The sequence below is a fragment of the Olea europaea genome, unplaced genomic scaffold (genome assembly GCF_002742605.1).
Source record: "Olea europaea var. sylvestris unplaced genomic scaffold, O_europaea_v1 scaffold858, whole genome shotgun sequence".
Lineage (NCBI taxonomy): Eukaryota > Viridiplantae > Streptophyta > Magnoliopsida > Lamiales > Oleaceae > Olea > Olea europaea.
In genome coordinates, this window is record NW_019267031.1 from 105,700 (window position 1) to 125,135 (window position 19,436).

Consider the following 19,436-nt stretch of genomic DNA (forward strand, 5'->3'; position numbering starts at 1 on the left):
ATTACGTTACTTGTACAAATTTTATTTATTTTTTATTTTTTTTCACAATCTTGGTTGACAACGCACACTTGTTAACATCAAGTTTATCCATTTTAAAGATTTTATTTTTAAATCAATGGTCTAAATTTCAAGAACAACTCTACACGTACAGAAAAATGCTTAACACAATTGCACCATGTTTCGCGCGGGTTAGTCGCTAACAACTAAAAAGGATCAAACGATTGTGTAAGGGACGAAACCTCTTGAGACAAAGTCCCAAAAAGGGGTGTTCTTTTATTGGCGATGAACTTTACAATTGGAAGTGAAAAACAACGTGCCTCCAAGAGGCGCAAGCACACGAGTTACTGAAAGAAAATTGTTTAAGTCTAAAAAACTAAGGAAATGAAAATTACATGTTCTCTGTTTGAGAGTTTTTGATTCGGTCCTGCTTCTATGTCCTTTCTCCCTTTTATACTTCATGGACGATCTCTTTGTAATTAACTACTTTGAAAACTGCTTGATCGTCCTATAACTACCCACTTTCTTCGTAGTGGCCATTTTGTCATAAAAACTGCCTTTTAACTGCTGCCATTACCTTTCATCGTTCAACCGCTTTCGATTGAATTCCTTGAGTCGTGGAACGTGATAGGGCTGCTTTAACAACTGCCTTGATAACTGCATTTCTTGATAACCACGACGCGTTATGTCTGTTGATACCTTGGGCGACTTGAAGGTTTGGGCGAGAATAGAATAACAGCTCTGGGCGACCGTATGACACTCTATTCGTTCAGATTTTGGGCGACTTGCAAACTTGGGCGATGGCGTTACAACATTCTTGGGCCCCCTTATTTGGGCCTTCACCTTGATTTGTTCGATTGGATTTCGTTCTTTGGGATATCTGATTTGGGGATCCTCCAATCGGGCTTTACTCCTTGGGCCGTTCGATTTGGGCTGAATTTTTATGTGTCAAAAATTACCCCCCAATATGGCAGAATTAATAATAATTATTGAATTTTACCATATTCACTTTGTGTTTCCAGCAACGTTCGAAATTCCCAAGAATTTCAATCATTGTTTCTTTCTATAACTTGAAAAGGTGTGTCGTTTTGCAAACCCTTATAAACCCCAAACACGCCATTTCACTGCTACCAAACCATGCCTCATATTTTTTGCGTCTCTTTCACGATTCACTGTTCATCTTTTGCTTCCTTGTTACGTAACCCTGAAAGCTTCGTTCCTTTTCCAATGGCTGCTTCACAATCTCAAGCTAGCGACTCCTTTAGTTTTGATAACTTTCAGAGACTTCTGAGTCGCCCATACATAACCCCAAGTTTTCTCGCACCCGCCGACGTTGGACGTAATGAGTTCTACTTGGGTCCTTTCTTCAACAATGCAGAGGCAGTTGAACAGGCGACCGTGGGTCAGCTGTTTCCCTGCACTCAGGGTCCTCCATTCCTGAACTCTCTACCGCTGGGGCCACTTCGCGAAAGAGGTATTCGCACTTGGCCTAAATCTGATGTAGCTTTTCGTAGGTGACATGCTCGCCTTGTGGGTCATGGTCCTACTAAGTCACTTTTTGATAGCGCTAGGATTTCTGATTTGTTAGAAGTCTCTATTCGTCCCCCTACTTTTGATTCAGCGCTCTTTTCGATTGCTTTGAGTTTTTGGTCCCCTGAGTATAACACCTTTATTTTTCCTCTTGACCCCATGTCTATTACGTTAAGGGATGTTGGAGCCCTGGTGAATCTACCACCTTTGGGCAATACCATTTTCCCAGGTATCTTAGTTTCTGGTGGAGCACCAAAGTTTGGTAAAAACTATACCGACTCTTATTCAAGCCTGCAGACCCTCCACAATCATTCGAGTGCTGAGCCTACCCACACTGAGCGAGTGGCCTTCCTTTTAGTTTGGCTTTGTAAATATGTTTTGTGCGTGCCAAGTATAAAGCTTTCTCTGAGTTATTTACCCATAGCGCACGAATTGACGCGTGGCAGGCCTTTGAATTTATGTTTTTTGTTTTTGGCTGCCCTTTATAGAGGCATGGCCTCTCTTCGAGCTCAATTGAAGAATGATGCATCTCCCACTGGCAGTGGACCTCTTTGGTTTACTCAATTGTGGTTGAGATCCTATTTTCCATCGCTTGGTGCTCCATCCATTTCTCGTCCTTCTGCTAGCTGTTACGGGCTAGCTATGGAGCCCCTAACTCCTGTAAATATGTCCAGAAGGGACATTTTTTCATTCTTTTATTCTTTAGATTCAATCTCTTCCTTTTTTCCTTTTCCTCCTTTCTTGACTCCAAACTATGTACATCCCCCTTCCACCATAGATAGCGCGAGCACCTCCCTGCTCATTTGGATTCAGTTTTTAACCGGGAGGGAGCTATTTCATGATATTCTAACTGGGACTAATGCCAAGGCAGGGGTAGAGATTTATGCTCCCCAATTTTTTGCTCGCCAGCTTGGTTTTGGCCAAACTTGGCCTGTTCCTCCTTGCTATTCAAAGAATTTAGTTGACCGTTTTCACACCATTACTAAAGCGGAGGCAGAGGCTATAGATGCTCGTAATCTCCTTTTAACCAGTCATTTTTCATTGGCCCCTTTCAATTCTAGCCACACCATTCACCCTCTTTTTGAACAATTCTGGCCATCGGTAAAGCGCAGATTGTTTGCGATTGAGGCCAATCGTGCCTTTCATTCATTAGACCAACCGAGTATTTCTTCTCCTCCTCCTGTTTTGGTCACTCCTTTGTCTATTCGGAGCCCCTCTCCTTCTCGTCGCACTAAACAATCTGCTCGTCCATCTTCTTCCCTCCCTGCCAAGCATACTACGGCCAAGAGTGCTCCAAGCCGCAAACGGCCAGTCTCAGCATCTCCCATTCTGGAGGATGATGTCGATGATGATGATGATGCTCCTCTTATTGTCAGGAGGAAGGTAATTAAATTGGTTTACTTACAAGTATACTTTTTCACACTTGAAACTTTTCTGTGTGCTAATGATCTTTTGGATTTCTCAGAAAAGTTCAGCCTCTCCTTCAAAGGCTTTGACATCGACAACTCCTGCCCCATCATCTTCTGCTGAGACTACTTCATCCAAACCGGTTGATGAGGGGGCTACGCTTAAAGAGATATCTTCAGTCCCAGAATCCTCATCACAACCCATGGATGAGCCACCTTCTTCGCAGGGCGTCAACCCCCCAAACATCGAAGCAAAAGGTAATTCAGTTTTTTTGATGTCTTACCTTTGCTCGTGCTATTGGTTTCTGATTTGTTGCTCTTGAGCTTTGCAGATACTCCTATGAGTCCGCCCGTTGTGGCAACATCTTCTCGCCCGGACAAGGGGAAGTCCTTACGAATGGATGAGTCGTTGGTGGCAAGCTTGGCTGAAGGCGCGCCATCTTCTACGATTGTCGACGAGGTAGTTTTTTGCTTCACTTCTATTTCCACTTTGTTCGTTGTAGTGAGGATTTTCAATATTGGCAGTCTTCTTTGCAGGATGCTGACAGGATTGTGCGGTCTATCCAAGACTTGTTCGCTTCCTGGGGGCAAATTCAGATGTTTCGCCCTGCTCCATCCGATCGTCCTGCTGCTTCTTCAGAGGAAGACTTGAAGTTCCTGAAGGAATTGATATTTGAGTACGTATCCTTCATGGATATGGATATTGGAAGGGCTAGTGCTGCCAGGCACAAGGATGAACTTGAGCACTTGAGTGCGAAGTTGAAGCAAGCATTGACGCTTCCGTCGCTCAATCTTTCTGCCGATTTTAAAGCGATGTTGAAGGTTATCCACTCCGAGGTCCTTTTTATGCTGGCCAAGAATACTGAACTAAAGGCCAAGCGTACTCAATATCTTCGAGCCGTAGCTGAGAAAGAGTCTTTGCGTATGGAGATTAACAAGGCTGAGGACGAGTTGAAAGAAATCTCCTCGGAAGTCATGATTGAAGACTCTTTGATGGTTAACTTGGCTGCTCAAATGAGGGAACTTCAAGCTAAAATGGACGACTGCAGGGTGAGGATGGCTGCTAAAAAGCGCAACGCCTCCCAGGAAATTGAGCGAACTAAGTCCTTGGTCGAGCAGTACAAGAAGTTGAAGTTGATGATGATGACGTCGCGGTTGAATTGAACATCACTTCCTCTCGACAGAACGAGGATTGGGAAAAACTTAGGGAACGAATTCGTTCTTTATGGGGTAGACTGTAATTAAGACATACGATGTCTTTTTCTTTTGTAATTCGATTTTTCCCTTTGTAACTTTGTTCATCATTAATGAACATTAACTTCTTTTGCATTTATTTGACGTTTATTTTTTAGTCATCAATTCTTTAAGCACTTAACTGCTTTGTACTAAGAATCTTGTCCATTCCCTTTTGATATTCCCACTACTGTTCCCAAAACTTAGGGCTATTTAATTCCGTTTATTAGACAGAAATATGGCTGTTCATATTCTGTCTCTTCATCTTCACCCCCTATAAATGCTTCACATTTTTCATCCTCTATCTTCATCTCTTCATTTTCTTTTTCGAAATCAATTTGCTGTCATTTCTTGGCATTCTGACGATCAACCTGATTCAAAAATGGATTGTTTAGTTCGTCCGCCTTATATTTACCTTGATGTCACCTTTGGTATGGGAGGTATAGGAAATATTTTCTGGCCAGCAGCGAAGTTCTTTCCTGCAAAATTCTTCCCATCGTCTCTTTGTTCTTCACAAGGAGTCAATGATGGGAGGCAATTTTTGGGCTGCTTGTGGGCCACTTTGCTTGCTGAGAGTGCTTCTCAACTTGCCTGCTGAGAGTGTTTCTCAACTTCTTTGCTCGCCATTGCAGCGATGCATTTAGGAGGTGGTGAGGCCAGTACACCCTCTCACTCGGCAATCCCACCATTGCAACGATGCATTTAGGAAGGCGGTGGGGTCAGTATACCCTCTTACTCGTCAATCCCACCATTGCAGCGATGCATTTAGGAAGGCGGTGTGGAGCTTACTCAGCGATCAACCGGGAGATCATCTTACTTTAGTTGTATTTTGTAGCACGTCCATCATTTGTATCTTTTGTATTCTTGTAATGAACGTTTGATAATAAAGAACTTTATTCGAACGTATTTCGCTCTGTCTTTATTATCTTTTGATCGTCCAGAATGTTTGGTTATGATTTTATCTATTCACATTCCCATAAAGAAGGAACATATTTTTTCAAATATTTGCCGTTAATGAATCTTACATGATTGGTGCCATCTAAATCTTTCAAGTGGTACGCCCCATTGGGCAACACACTGTTTATTTTGTATGGTCCTTCCCAATTGGGCGACCATTTCCCGTACTTTGGATCCTTGGTATCCAAAGGGAGTATCGTCTTCCAAACTAGTTCGCCCAAGCTGAACGACTTGGCTATGACTTTTTTATTATAAAACTTAGCCATTCTTTGCTTTTGAACTTGCAACCTATCTAAGACGTCCAACTTCAATTCGTCTAAACTCAACAAATTTTGAACTAGTGATTCGGCATACTCATCATCATTCAACTTATGTTGCAAGCACACTCGAATAGATTGCACGTTGATTTCCATAGGCAAAACGGCCTCCTGTCCATAAACAAGTTGGAAATGAGTAACTTTGGTACTTGACCGAGGTGATGTTCTATAAGCCCATAAGGCCTTGTTCAAACATTCGTGTCAATTTCTGGCGTTTTCATCTATCATCTTCCTGATGATATTTTTTAGAATCTTATTAGAAGATTCCGCTTGTCTGTTGGATTGAGCGTAGTACGGTGTGGAGTTTACTAATTTAACCCCAAACTCGCTCAAAAATTTGTTCACTTGATCCCCATTCAAAGATGTTCCGTGATCTACCATTAAAGTTTGTGGAATTCCAAACCTATAAATAATGTGATCACAGATGAACTCTATAACATTCTTCTGGGTGATCTCTTTCAAAGGTACCGTCTCTACCCATTTGATGAAATAGTCGGTTGCAACTATAACAAAAGTATGTTGTTTGGACGATGGAGGGTAGATCTTCCCTATCAGATCTATCGCCCAACCTTTGAACGGCCAAGGTTTAATAATAGGTGCCATCTCTCGTGCTGGCGCCCTTTGTATTGGACCATATTTTTGGCATGCGAAACAACTTTTTGCATACTGAACGCATAGTTCTCCCATCTTTGGCCAAAAATATCCACTCCTAATAATTAACCATCTCATCCTATAGCCAGCTTGATGAGCTCCACATATCCCTTCGTGCACTTCAGCCATAATCGTCTTGGCTTCTTGCAAACTTACACACTTTAGTAATACACTATCAGAGTGTTTCTTAAACAACTCTTCATCTATTAGTGTGTAATTCAGCAAACATAGCTTTGTCTTCCTGCTAATCCCTCCATTAGGTTCTTTAAGGAACCCTTTAATCTCTGTTCTCCAATCTACTGCATCTCCATCTTGTATACAGTGAAGTTCAATTTTTCTCGCCCTTCTTTGAATCACGGGCAATATGATTCCATATTCACAAGTAGACTTCCAATTCAAAACCTTTGAGTACCCTGATGCCATTTGGGCTAACTCATTTGCTATGTCGTTATATATCCTATTAACGCATTGGAGTTCTACTTGATCGAATTCTTCTAGTAATTCTTGGGCGATCTCGTATTGACTTATAATGGAATCACTTTGGCATTTAAAATCACCGATCAATTGATGGATCTCCAATTGAGAATCGCCCCTAACGATCACATTCCTTACTCCCATATCTATCATTAGTTCTAGGCCTACAATTAAGGCTTCATATTCAGCCTGATTGTTGGTGCACATTCTGTCTAAGGTGAATGCAAATTTGTAGCAAATCCCTAAAGGATTAATCAAGGCTACTCCTACTCCTGCACCTTTAGAGGTCTTTGACCCATCGAAATACAACACCCAAGGTTTTAATTCGAACGAATTAATTTCTAATTCGATTTCTTCAGGCATGTCAAGGCATGGATGATCGGCTAGAAAGTTAGCCAAAGCCTGATTTTTGACTGCCTTTTGAGGTATATATTGTATTTCGAATTCTGATAAAGCTAGTGTCCAAAGGCCTACCCTTTGGTGTAAAATAGGGCGCGAAAATATATACTTAACTAAATTTACTTTAGAAATTAAATAAACGGTTACGGGCCGTAAATAAGCCCTTAGTTTTGTACATGTGAAATATAATGCAAGACATAATTTTCCAACCGCAGAGTAATTGCATTCACATTTCGTTAACCGTCTACTTAAATAGTAAATTGCCCTTTCTTCACCGAATTGGTCTTCCTGTGCGATCATTCCAGCTATTGATTCTTTTTCAGCCTATACATACACTTTCATTGGCCGTCCTTGAATTTGTGACACCAACACTGGTGGACTTGATAGATATGTCTTCAGACTTTCAAAAGCCTTTTGATGTTTTTCTTTTCAGACGAATTCGTCCTGATTTTTCAGCTTTAATAGCGGTGAAAAGACTTTAGTTCGCCCTGCACAGTTAGAAATAAAGCGTCTTAGAAAATTTACTTGGCCTAGAAACCTTTGCAACTCCTTTTTGTTGCTAGGTAGTTTGGCTTCTAAGATAGCCTTCGCTTTATTTTTATCAAGTTCAATCCCTCTCTTGTGTACTAAGAAACCAAGAAAGTTCCCTGCATTAACACCAAATGCACACTTCAAGGGATTCAACTTTAGCTTATATTGCCTCATTCGTTCAAACGAACATCTTAACTGTTCGAAATGACCATCTTCTTTAATGGACTTGACCACTATGTCATCCACATACACCTCAACAAACTTGCCTATCATGTCATGAAAGATTAAATTCATAGCCCTTTGATAAGTTGCCCCTGCGTTTTTTAGGCCGAAAGGCATAACCACCCATTCAAAACATCCTAGAGACCCAGGGCATTTAAAGGCAGTTTTGTGTATGTCTTCTTCAGCTATATAGATTTGATTGTATCCTGAATACCCATCCATGAAAGAATACATGACATGTCCGGCAGTTGAATCTACTAAAGAATCCACCGTGGGCATTGGATACTCATCTTTGGGTGTGGCTATGTTTAAATTCCTAAAGTCTATACACACCCTTAGTTTACCATTCTTTTTTAGTACTGGCACAATATTCGACAACCATTCAACATATCTGGCTGTTCTTATAAAACCTGCTTTCAATAATCGCTCTATCTCTTTCTTAATCCCAGGGAGTACATTAGGAGCAAAACGCCTAGGAGGTTGCCTATGAGGTTTGAAACTAGGCTTAGTTGGTAACCTATGTTCCATCAAGTCTCTATCTAAACCAGGCATTTGTTCGTATTTCCAAGCAAAACAATCTTTGTACTCTTTTAACAAAGCGATTAATTTGTTACTAACCTCTTGGTCGAGCATCTGGCTGATGAACGTTGGGTGATCTTCTCCTTCATCGCCAATATTTACTTTGATCAGATGGTCTTGTGCTTGAGCGTATCTAGGTTTGGCAATCCGCATCACTTCGTCGTCCAGTTCTTTTGTAAGTACTTCCTCTTCCAAACAATCCACCTTGTTGACTTCTCGGCCAATACTTTGCTCTAACTTGAATACTGCCAACTTGTCCTTCAACGCTTTTAGGGCAGTCTTTTCCTTCGTTTTGTCATTGCATTCCTTATTGAAAGCCATCAGTCTGGCTTTGAAGGCCTGAATATCGGCCATTTGCTTTTGTAACTTAAAGTCCATTCAAGACTCCTTAATTATTCTCTTGCCAATTACTGGCTCTTCCAGGGCTACTATATTTGGCCTCATCTGTTTGAACATCTCGGTGAGTGCGTCCACTGAGAACGGCTCTTCGCTTTGCGCGACAACCTGAGTTTCTTCTCCGTCTTGTACTACCCTGACAGGTCCATAGTTTCCTTCGTACATGAACTTCTCCACCGAGTTTGCTTCTGCAACAAAAGGCCTATGATCAGCCTGTACCACCTCTGCTTCGCCTTTGTCATTCCAAAAAATCAGGCATTGATGGAGCGACGAGGGTATACAGCAACTTTCGTGTATCCAATCTCTTCCTAGGAGCACGTTGTAACTAGTAGGACCATCTATTACAAAGAAGACAGTGGTCCTAGTAGTCGTACCTATAGTTATGTCTAATAGCATAACTCCCTTAGCTGAAGTTGCTCCTCCATTGAAGCTAGTGAGGATGACTTCTGTAGGAATCATGTCACCCTCTGTCTTTGCGAACTTCCTCATCATCCTAGATGGAATGGTGTTTATAGCTGCTCCATTTGTCGACAAGCACTTTTGCCACTGGGACGCCGTTAACTAGAGCTTTAACGTATAATGGCCTCAGGTGTTTTGTCAATTTCATGGCTGGCCGTTTAAAAATAACCTTTTCGACAGCCTCTATTTCTACCTCTCGCTTGTTTTCTGTCGAATTATTCCCTTGTGATAAGTCGACGTGCAGTATGTCACGCTGATCCTCTGTCTCCTGAACTTCCTTCTTACTTTTTTCTAATGCTTCCTCATCAGTTATCCAACCTGTTGGAGGGGGCATTATCCTTGGAGGTGACCCATACTTTTCAGAGCGAGGCACTCTCTTCTTCTTTTTGGGTGTCCCGTATAGTACGTAGAAATCGAAAGGACGCCCAGATGGCTCCCCCAACAAGTCTACTTCGCGAACTCCTTCTTGATGTAGTTGCTTAAACAGAATATTGCGCGATACTCCCCTCTTTTTCCTTTCTGCTTCTAGGTCGATTTCTTCTTCAATGTCTGTCATCCCATCGTCCTCCTCGTTGTTGTAGGCCTTCTTCACATACCAACACGCAGGCTTCTCCTTCGTCGTCCTCCCTCTCTTCTTCCTTTTCCTTATTCTTGAATTCATTGGCCAGTAGGTAATTATTGGCCACGACAGGAGGCAACGTACCGAATTGGATAGCAAGGGGCTGATCTGGATCTTCTTCATCCCTTTTGTCCCTCTCAAACCTTGATCTCCCAGAAGAGGTTTTTGACAGTTCCTTCATTGATTCATCTGTACCAATTTCTTTACTACCTTCGAGGATGTTTTGATTGGCTACCTTGAGTAGTAGAGGCGCTTTAGGATGTGGCATTTCTTGTTGCTGCCTCATCATCCGTCCGTAGTTTCGTTGGAAACGCCTTTGTTGGGTCCTAGTCATCTCATCGAAGGGTATTGCCCTTCCTGCACTGTACTAGAATGAATGCCATACATTTGGCCGGCGAGGTTGCGGCCTAAATGTTCTTCCAGTATCTGCTGGTCTGTACTCCCTTTCAAAAGGCGGTCCTCTATAGAATGACGTACCTCGCCCTCTACCAGGCTGAATGTTTGGGAAGAAGGCAGGGCGATGAGGATGCTGCCATGTCCCTGGTTTCTCCGTGTCTCCATTTACTTCCCTTTTACACCTCGCACACAGGACGTTTTCATCCTTTTTTGGTTCTTTTCCTTTGATTCGTTCAAAAACACTGGGACGTGGTCTAGGATCTTCTTCTCCGTCATCTACGACCAATTTAAATTTTGGTAACTTGTTCTTGAATCCAGATGTTACCATGTTCACTCCAAGTGGCTGTGGGAAAGGATCCTTGTCCACTGCCATCTTTTTCTTATCATCGAACGTAATTCGTCCTGATTCAATGGCATCCTGCAATACATGACGGAAAACCAAACAATTGTTAGTCAGATGTGACCATGCATTATGCCATTTACAAAATTTTTTACCCTTAATTTGTTCAGGGTTTGGCAATTTGTGCTTATCGCTCAGCTTTATCTGCTTATCCCTATATAATTTATCGAATATAAGGTCAGCTTTGGTCACATCGAACGAGAACGTTCTAGCCTTTATGTTTCCATCTTTTATGGGCTCATCTTTGCCCGATAGTCTAGGCTTGGCCATTATGGGACAAGTATATGTATCCCCTTTGACCAATTCGGCTAAACACATTTCGGCCTGATCGTATGATTCGTCGTCGATGGTATGAACGTCAAAATTTAGGTCTCTGTAATAAGTCCCTTTATTAGAATTTTTCATTTGTTCTTCTTCTCTTATCAGTCGCTCATACCTAATCACATTCGCACTCAACTGGAAAAGGTCAGGAAATTCCTTGTCCTGGAACTTCTTTTTTAAATCAAAGCTCAAGCAGCCTTGTGCGATCTTGACAAATTCTTTTTCGGGCAGAGGTACAAAACACTTGCTTCTTGCTGTTTTGAACCTTTGGAGAAAACTTTCTGCCCATTCATTTGGCATTTGACGTAGATTCGCCAAATCAGCCAAAGTGACTTCAGACTCAGTTTTATAAAACTGAGCGTGAAACAACTGTTCCAGTTGTTGCCATGTTTGAACAGAGTTCACTGGCAAGTTGATGAACCAGGAGAAAGCTACTCATGTTAACGAACTAGGGAAAAGTCTCATTTTATGGTAATCGGTTATATCACCACTTTGCAACGTGAATCGCCCTATGTGTTCTAGAATAGACACCTCTCCTAAACCGGTAAACAGTGAGAATTCTGGCACTTTGTACCCTCCAGGCCATGGATATGCTTGGTCTACCCAATCGGGATATGGCTTTGTGTACGTCGGCCTAATGACAGGACGCACCCCAAAAGCCATCTGATCCTGCACGATTTCCATAATCTGGTTCCTCAACATGACATTGGGGTCATATGGAATTCCTACAGGCTGATTAACCGGTTGGTTTGCATGAGGCCTGATGTTTGGTCCTTGATTGGCAACAAAATTACCATAATTAGGGCCATTACCATTAGCCTGGACATCTGTTTCCTCATTACCACGTGGAATATTATGTCCATTGTTTAGGACATTATCTCTCACGTTTGAATTACCCCCCAAGTTAGGCATGCCATTACTATTGTTTTGATTTGGCACTGTAGTACCTCCTTGGTTTGAAGTAGAGGGACCAGAAAGTGGTTCTATCCCTTAGTTCGGGTTTAGGACAGAGGGATTATGTCCCACAATCGTCCTAGTTTGAAAGTGGTTTGTAAGAGGTATAGCCGGTTGACATATTTGGCCTACTAACTTATTCATTGTTTCGTTTAGCGTCTTTAGTTGTTTGGTCATATTGTCATAATGTGCATTCCCATTTTGTATAAATCTTTCCATATTATGAATACTTCGAAGATTTACCTGTTCAACGACGTCCTGTGTGAGTTCTCCAAGTAATGCACACATGGTTCGAGGACTCAACTCCGTCATTGGTTCGTAACGACTGTTACTACTCTGATTTTGTCCATCTGTTCGTGGAGAGGCATGCTGCTCCTCATATCGCTCGATTACAGACTGGATTCCTCCCTGACTTGCTCCTTCCTTGTCGGATCTCTGAGGCATATTGTTTCACCTTTTGTACTTTCAACACCTAACACCACTGTCCCACTGGGAGTGCCAAATTGTTTCGCGCGGGTTAGTCGCTAACAATTAAAAAGGATCAGACGATTGTGTAAGGGACGAAACCTCTTGAGACAAAGTTCCAAAAAGGGGTGTTCTTTTATTGGCGATGAACTTTACAATTGGAAGTGGAAAACAACGTGCCTCCAAGGGGCGCAAGCACACGAGTTACTGAAAGAAAATTGTTTAAGTCTAAAAAACTAAGGAAATGAAAATTACATGTTCTCTGTTTGAAAGTTTTTGATTCGGTCCCTGCTTCTATGTCCTTTCTCCCTTTTATACTTAATAGACGATCTCTTTGTGATTAACTACTCTGAAAACTGTTTGATCGTCCTATAACTACCCACTTTCTTCGTAGTGGTCATTTTGTCATAAAAACTGCCTTTTAACTGCTGCCATTACCTTTCATCGTTCAATCGCTTTCGATTGAATTTCTTGAGTCGTGGAACGTGATAGGGTTGTTTTAACAACTGCCTTGATAACTGCATTTCTTGATAACCACGACGCGTTATGTCTGTTGATACCTTGGGTGACTTGAAGGTTTGGGCGAGAATAGAATAACAGCTCTGGGCGACCATATGACACTCTATTCGTTCAGATTTTGGGCGACTTGCAAACTTGGGCGATGGCGTTACAGCATTCTTGGGCCCCCTTATTTGGGCCTTCACCTTGATTTGTTCGATTGGATTTCGTTCTTTGGGCTATCTAATTTGGGGATCCTCCAATTGGGCTTTACTCCTTGGGCCGTTCGATTTGGGCTGAATTTTTATGTGTCAACACACCAGAAGCCAAGTGGCAGCAATAAAACGAAAAAAAAAAAATGAAGACAGATTCTACCACACCTGTATTCTGTAGCAGTTTTGTGAAATTGCTTCTGTTCAACCAATTTAAACCAAATTTCAATATCAATATTGTCAACCACAATTGTATAAAGGATCATGCTACATGTACAATCCAGTTTGACAATATTGATGACAATTCATACTTGATAACATAACATTCGTCAATTTCAAAAATTGTTTTTTAAACTAGTGGCCCAAATTTTGACAACACCAACATTGTCAACCATTATTGTCAAGCTTGATTGTACAAATAGTATAATTGAAATTACGGATCCAAGATTGGATTCAAATCGGGTTACAAAATTTCAACTCGAGCTAATACGCAAAAAAAGTAAAAAAAATAATAATAAAAACAAAGAATTACACAAAAAACCTGTTTTTACAAAAATAATAATAAATAAATAAATAAACCTTACCAAAAAATAGTTAAAAAAAAATAAAATTCTTGGACCTTGGCGAGGACTACAGTCCAATTCAGTCCCCCTACATCCATCCCTCATTTGTCATACAAATAAATTAATTCTCATTTCATTAGAGTTAAAACGTATTTTAATGGAGTGGATAGAGACAGTAGACTCCATCGCTACATAAACGAGTTCTTAGCTGCATACCGCCCTCCAGCCACCCAAATGCAGCAGGACCACAGGTGATCCCACATCGTCCTTCACAATTTCAAACCTTCCTCGAACATTTCATTGACTCTTGAAAGCTCGTAACTGCAACATACAATAATGTCTAAACACAACATTATTCTGAAAATTCTCTAACACATTTTCATAAACGTAACGATATAGCATGGGTCAAAATTTATCCTCATTAACTTCATCACCAACCCACTAAATTGAATGGACAGCAAATTTCAACTGGGCTAATTTCCTTGATTCATTTCTATGTAAAGGTACAAAGTAAGTGCAGCTTTCGGCTGACGCTAATTGATACTGTAATCTGACTGCATATAATCGAATTAGGAATTGGAAGTGAATTCGATTTTACATGTGTGGCTCATGGTGAAACTAATAAATATTTACAAAATGGCACTTCATATCGACCGGTATTCTCTTGGTTCTCTCACTTGGCCTCAGCAAGTCTCGTGCGTATCAATTCAGGACTTGAAATCTTGTTAACGCTGCAAAAGGTAATAGTCGTTAGGAACGCCAATATGTAGAATGTTAAGGAGTAATGATTTATACACGTAGTTAACCATCATATCAAATAATGATGTAGAATTTTTGTTACCATTCTAAAAGAACTTGTAAACCATGTACAGTTCATGGAAAACAAAAATTGTAAAACTGACCATAAAAGGAGATCCCCGCTAGATGCGGTCTTTTCATAAATCCATTCAGGAACTAGTTCTTGCAGCAATCTGAGTTGTTCTTCAATCTCTCCTGCAAAAAGTAAAACAGGGTTATTGAGCTCAATTTCAATAACAGAAAGGACTAAAGTTTCTCATTCTTAAAGACTAAGCTTACTTCTGTCAACAATAGCTATATGGCCAACGATTATTTTATGCATGAGCTCCTCTTTTGTAATGACGGAACGTTTGATTGATTGAAAGAAGAAATAGACTGCATCAAAGAACTTAGGTAAGCCGGCAATCATTTTTTGACGCCATTTTGCCTGAGAGATAGCTGGATCCTGCTCCAATGATATTTTCCTCTCTTTTGCTCTGATCTGTGGGGGCATTGTAGATTGCGTTACAAAATCAGTTTAAGTATATAGTTGCTGTACGATGCACTAAAATATCTAGATGCGTTAAGTAAAAATTAATTTTAATTAAAGAAACACAAAATAGGAAGTTCAGTGTTTACTGATTCGACAAGTGTCTCTGGAAGAATGTCAAAGACTTCAAGATCAATTGACGATTTTCCAATCTCACTCAATTCATCCTCTATCTTCACGCTCTTCACAGGGGTGTCAAGAATCAAAGACCTCTTACTACGGGGTGGACGCTGGACCAGTTTACTTGGTGATCTAAATGAATCATCATTTGGGCTCATGTATCGTCTCTTAGGTGTTCGAAGAACAGGAGTGGCACTCATCAGTTCGGCTGGGGAATAGACAAGTTCCGCAGGAGTTCTTCGAGTGGTAGACATTTCACTGGAAGAATTCATGTTTTTTACTGGGGTTTCCATAAGAGGAGATGGTGATGAACTAGCTGATGAAGCCACATTGGCTGAGCATTTTACGCTTGCCAGATTCACGGACACATTGGAAGGAGAATTGGCAGCGAATGCACTAGTTTCCTGATCACGAGGGCTTTTGGCAAGCTTAGGTTCTGAAACAACTGGAGCATGGATGGAGACAACTGAATACTCTTGCTTCAAGTTTTCTGCATAATGGGTGGAGCCTGGTCGCGAGAAAGACCTCTTGAAAGCTTGAGATAGATGCGATGCTGCTGCAGCTGGATGCTCTTGTGCCAATTCCATGGCAGATGTCTCACTCCTCAATGATGAAGTTGAGGCTCTAAATAAGTTCGTCTGTTGCAACCGACTGAATGGCTCTGGTAGTACTTCCTCTGGGACCTCATGCCCCTGATTTCAGATATGGTCTTTTGTAAGTCACGTAGATTCAAGCAAAACAACAGAACCAGAATATAGTAAAAATACATTGACTGATGCAAAAGTTTGAAACGAGCTATCATTTCTTGTATGGCTAAATGGTTGGCTTTATTTCTAGATGAGAACCCATCTAGATATGATGAACAGTTTTCTTATGCAGGCGGAGAATTCATAGCATTCTGTTTTAACCTCAATTCTCAAAACAAAAATTATTTAATCTCAGTCCATTATTCTTACTGATGTAAACATTATTTAAGATTAATTTATTTTAGGTTTGAATGTAAAATCCGCACATCTTCATGGCCTTCTCTAACTGATTCATTTCATATAATACAATAAGATCCATATAATTTTTAATGTCTAAGTAAACAAAATTCCAAGTCATGTTCTTCATCCAGGTTATGGCTATACACGTACAATCAGGTTATAGCCAGGCTACCCAAAATTACGCCTTTAAGTTTCTCAAGAAGAATGTCAAGTTCGATTATTGAGATTGATCTAGTTAATTTTTCCAAATCTTATCATCAAAGTTGCACATAACTAATCATAAATATCATGTGTAACAACATGCAGTTAAGAAGCGCTGAATAAGTATCAAAAATGGTACCTGTGGATGTGATTTTACAAAAGCCAACAGTCGAGCTCGAAAGACTTTCCTCAGCTGCAGATTCCCATTATCAGATTTCGTCTTCCTATCATTCTCGATCGCTTCAACATTTAGTGCAACATGAAGATCAGGCTTCATACAACTAGTGCGCTCATCATGCAGGAGAACCTTCTTTAACACAATAGCCTCGGGCATAATAAACTTCAATTGAGCTAAATGGCTATATGTAAACCTCCTGAAAATTTAACCATACAATAAATTAAGGAAATCAGAAGCAAAAAATCATCATAACAGAAAATATTTTACTGAAACTAATTATGCACCTATCCGTCAATCTCTCTATCTGAGGGCTAATATTACTAAAACTTGGAGCAGATCTCTTTAAGTGTAGCAGCCTGATGGAGCTATCTAAGCTGTTGAAGAATTGATCCAATAACTCGTACCTGAAACACAGACATGACATTTATCATTAATTGCCAAAAGTTAATCAAGACATTACAGACTAAAAAAAATAACTGTCCAGACTTATGGTTAAGCATATCGGGGTAATGCCCCCGTCTCTCATTTCATCAATAACTTGGAAGATCCTTTATACGCAACATCAGTATTCCCAACATTTGATATTAGGAATGCAAAAAATAAAATAAAAAAATTCTTCGATTCACCAATGGCATTCATTTTAATTAATCGAAAGAATACCAGATCTTTTACAAACAAAAAGTAATAAAGCTCGTCCCTGTACTCCGTTTTTTTTTTTTTTTTTTTTTTTTTTTTTTTTTGGTGCAATTTCAGAAAGACACTTACTTTTCAGGAAGCGTTATATCAGCATCACTAGACTTCTTCCTTTTCGATTTGGTGCCGACCGTAGACTTAGAGGAACTCATAAGCGGGTCGGGTCGAGCAGGCGGGTCAAGAACCTGCTCCCGGAGCTTATTGGCTGCCTGCCGAATTTCTTTTATTGACAGCACAGCATTTCGATTGCGTAAACGACGAGGCGGATCAGCAGGTTTCCCGGGGGTTTTGACACACATTGGATTTGGATCCGAAGCTGGAGCTTTCATCCGGACCTTCTCATCCGACGGCGCCGGTGAACTTATGGCCTTCTTTGACTTCATCAAATCCACATCTGGCGATCTAGCGGACTCCATTACACACACAGTAAAGGTGAACCACTGAATGGAAGTGAACACAACACAAAGAGTAGGTAAAACGGAGGTGAATTGGGGGAATTTGGAGAAAGTGTAGAGATATACTAGGGTTTTTTGGCGGGGAAACTGACGTGGCGAGTTGCCAGGTCAGACTTGGCGCCACTTCTTCGCGGGAATTCAACAAGGATGTTTATGTCATTTTACGCAACGGGAAGTGAGTTTTGGACCGTTGGAAGCCTAAAATGGTTAGAAATGAATGTTGTACAGCCCACTTTCCTTTTAGGCTGATTTTGGACCGTTGGGTCCAATGGACCCGCAAAGTAATAGTATAATAATATATTTTCCTCTAAATAGCTCAACTTTTTCCTTTTATAGTTTAATGATGAAGTGTAAATATAGAAAAATCTACACTATGCCCAAATCCAATGAGTTTAGTCGAAGTCACCGAGATATGAATAAAGCCACCTCCAACCACAATATCTTGTTCTTAATATCTCACAAAATTTCAAGAATTTTCGTAATCCTCATCTTCACCATTACAATTACCTAAGATGAAAGTATGTCCAGTTCCACTATTTGATCTATCTTTCCGAAATACTCTAGAGAACTTCTCCCTCTCCATAAACACTGATTTGACTTTATAATGGCTACTTCTGACACCATATCTGTGTGAACTTAGAGACCTTAAGGAAAATGCCAAGCTGTCAGAAGGATTTTGCCCACTGTTTTGATAGATACTCACATGTTAAAGGGACCTGTGCCGACCCCACATGAATAAAAAATGTAAAAAATTCCATCCACACACCTCGACTGTGAGGATCTGTCAGCTAGGGTGTCAATTCTCTTCTGACATCCTAGCATGGTCTAAGACTCTAATGATTTTCTTGTGATTTAACAGGCTCAATAATATACATCGATTCCTCTATTTTCAGACTATCTCAGATGTCAAAAAGATCTTGGAAGTCAAACTAAGGATACAGACTGAAGCATAAGTAAACTTGAAGTAAAAGTCTTGAATTGCTTCTCATTGTTTGGAAAAGCTTTGTCTTTTTGCCTGTTTGCCATTGCATTCTCTAAAACATAAAAGTTGAAACACAATCATTTTCATTCATGAAGGAGAGTCTCGTTAGCACAACACGTTCTTATCCACCCATGATGGCTTAGCTATTATTCTAACCCGTGCATGGTGCCTACTCTTTTTGTCACCCATTGTCAAAAGAATGAAGATAATTCAATAACAATTTTTTAAAAGATAAAGAAAACTAAATAATTTTATCCGTTACATCGTTTTTGTCTTGACTGTTAGCATGTATGAAAATGTAAAAACACAAAATTCGCAAATCATTTTTCAGTGTTATTGATTCATACATAAATGTCATGAAATAAGTAGGAAAAACTCGTTGATTCATGAAGATCTTTAAAATCTAGACTTTGTCGATTCATTTAGAATACAGATAATGTGACAGACATTCGAGAAGACTCGATTTGTTCTTCAACATGTCTCGTATAAGTAGTCCCTAATGGTTGTATTTGTATAATGTAATCAAGATCTGACTAGTTCGGTAACTTTTTTTAAGTGCTTATTATTAAGAAGTATGTTACATATTTACAAAATATGAAAATATAGACCAATGCTTGAGGGGGTTAGGCTATTTCTCTTAATAAAATTGATTTTTTATGATGGAACTCCAAATTTTAATAATGTATCAGAGTCTATTAAACTCAAACAAGTAATTCTATTCGATTAAGATTTACATGAACACCCAAAATTTAAGATTGATTTGCTCAAGTAAGCAACCATTTTTAAAGGCATGTTAAAAGATAAATCTCATGTCGATAAAATGTTGAAATATAGACCAATATATAAGGGTTTGAAATACTCTTAAAAATATAGACATTTTAAAGTAGAATTCAAAGTCCTAATACTTATAAATTG

General features: G+C 40.1%; 1 protein-coding gene across 1 annotated transcript; it reads right to left on the reverse strand.

Moving 5' to 3' along the window:
* Positions 1-13,981: 13,981 nt before the first annotated feature.
* LOC111391922 (CDT1-like protein a, chloroplastic) lies at positions 13,982-17,649 on the reverse strand. The gene is made up of 7 exons (XM_023017209.1): positions 17,157-17,649; positions 16,676-16,795; positions 16,353-16,587; positions 14,996-15,718; positions 14,657-14,858; positions 14,482-14,572; positions 13,982-14,310 (listed from the first exon to the last, which is right to left on the reverse strand). The coding sequence occupies exons 1-7, from the start codon at positions 17,498-17,500 to the stop codon at positions 14,253-14,255; spliced, it is 1,773 nt and encodes a 590-aa protein (XP_022872977.1). The 5' UTR covers positions 17,501-17,649; the 3' UTR covers positions 13,982-14,252.
* Positions 17,650-19,436: the final 1,787 nt, after the last annotated feature.

What these genes read in the sequence shown, in the direction of transcription:
- LOC111391922 (XM_023017209.1), bottom strand. Translation starts at nt 17,500, where the DNA reads ATGGAGTCCGCTAGATCGCCAGATGTGGATTTGATGAAGTCAAAGAAG. An exon ending in GATATAACGCTTCCTGAAAA is followed by an intron (nt 16,796 to 17,156) that starts GTAAGTGTCTTT and finishes TCTGTGTTTCAG; the next exon opens with GTACGAGTTATTGGATCAAT. An exon ending in CAGAGACACTTGTCGAATCA is followed by an intron (nt 14,859 to 14,995) that starts GTAAACACTGAA and finishes ATGCCCCCACAG; the next exon opens with ATCAGAGCAAAAGAGAGGAA.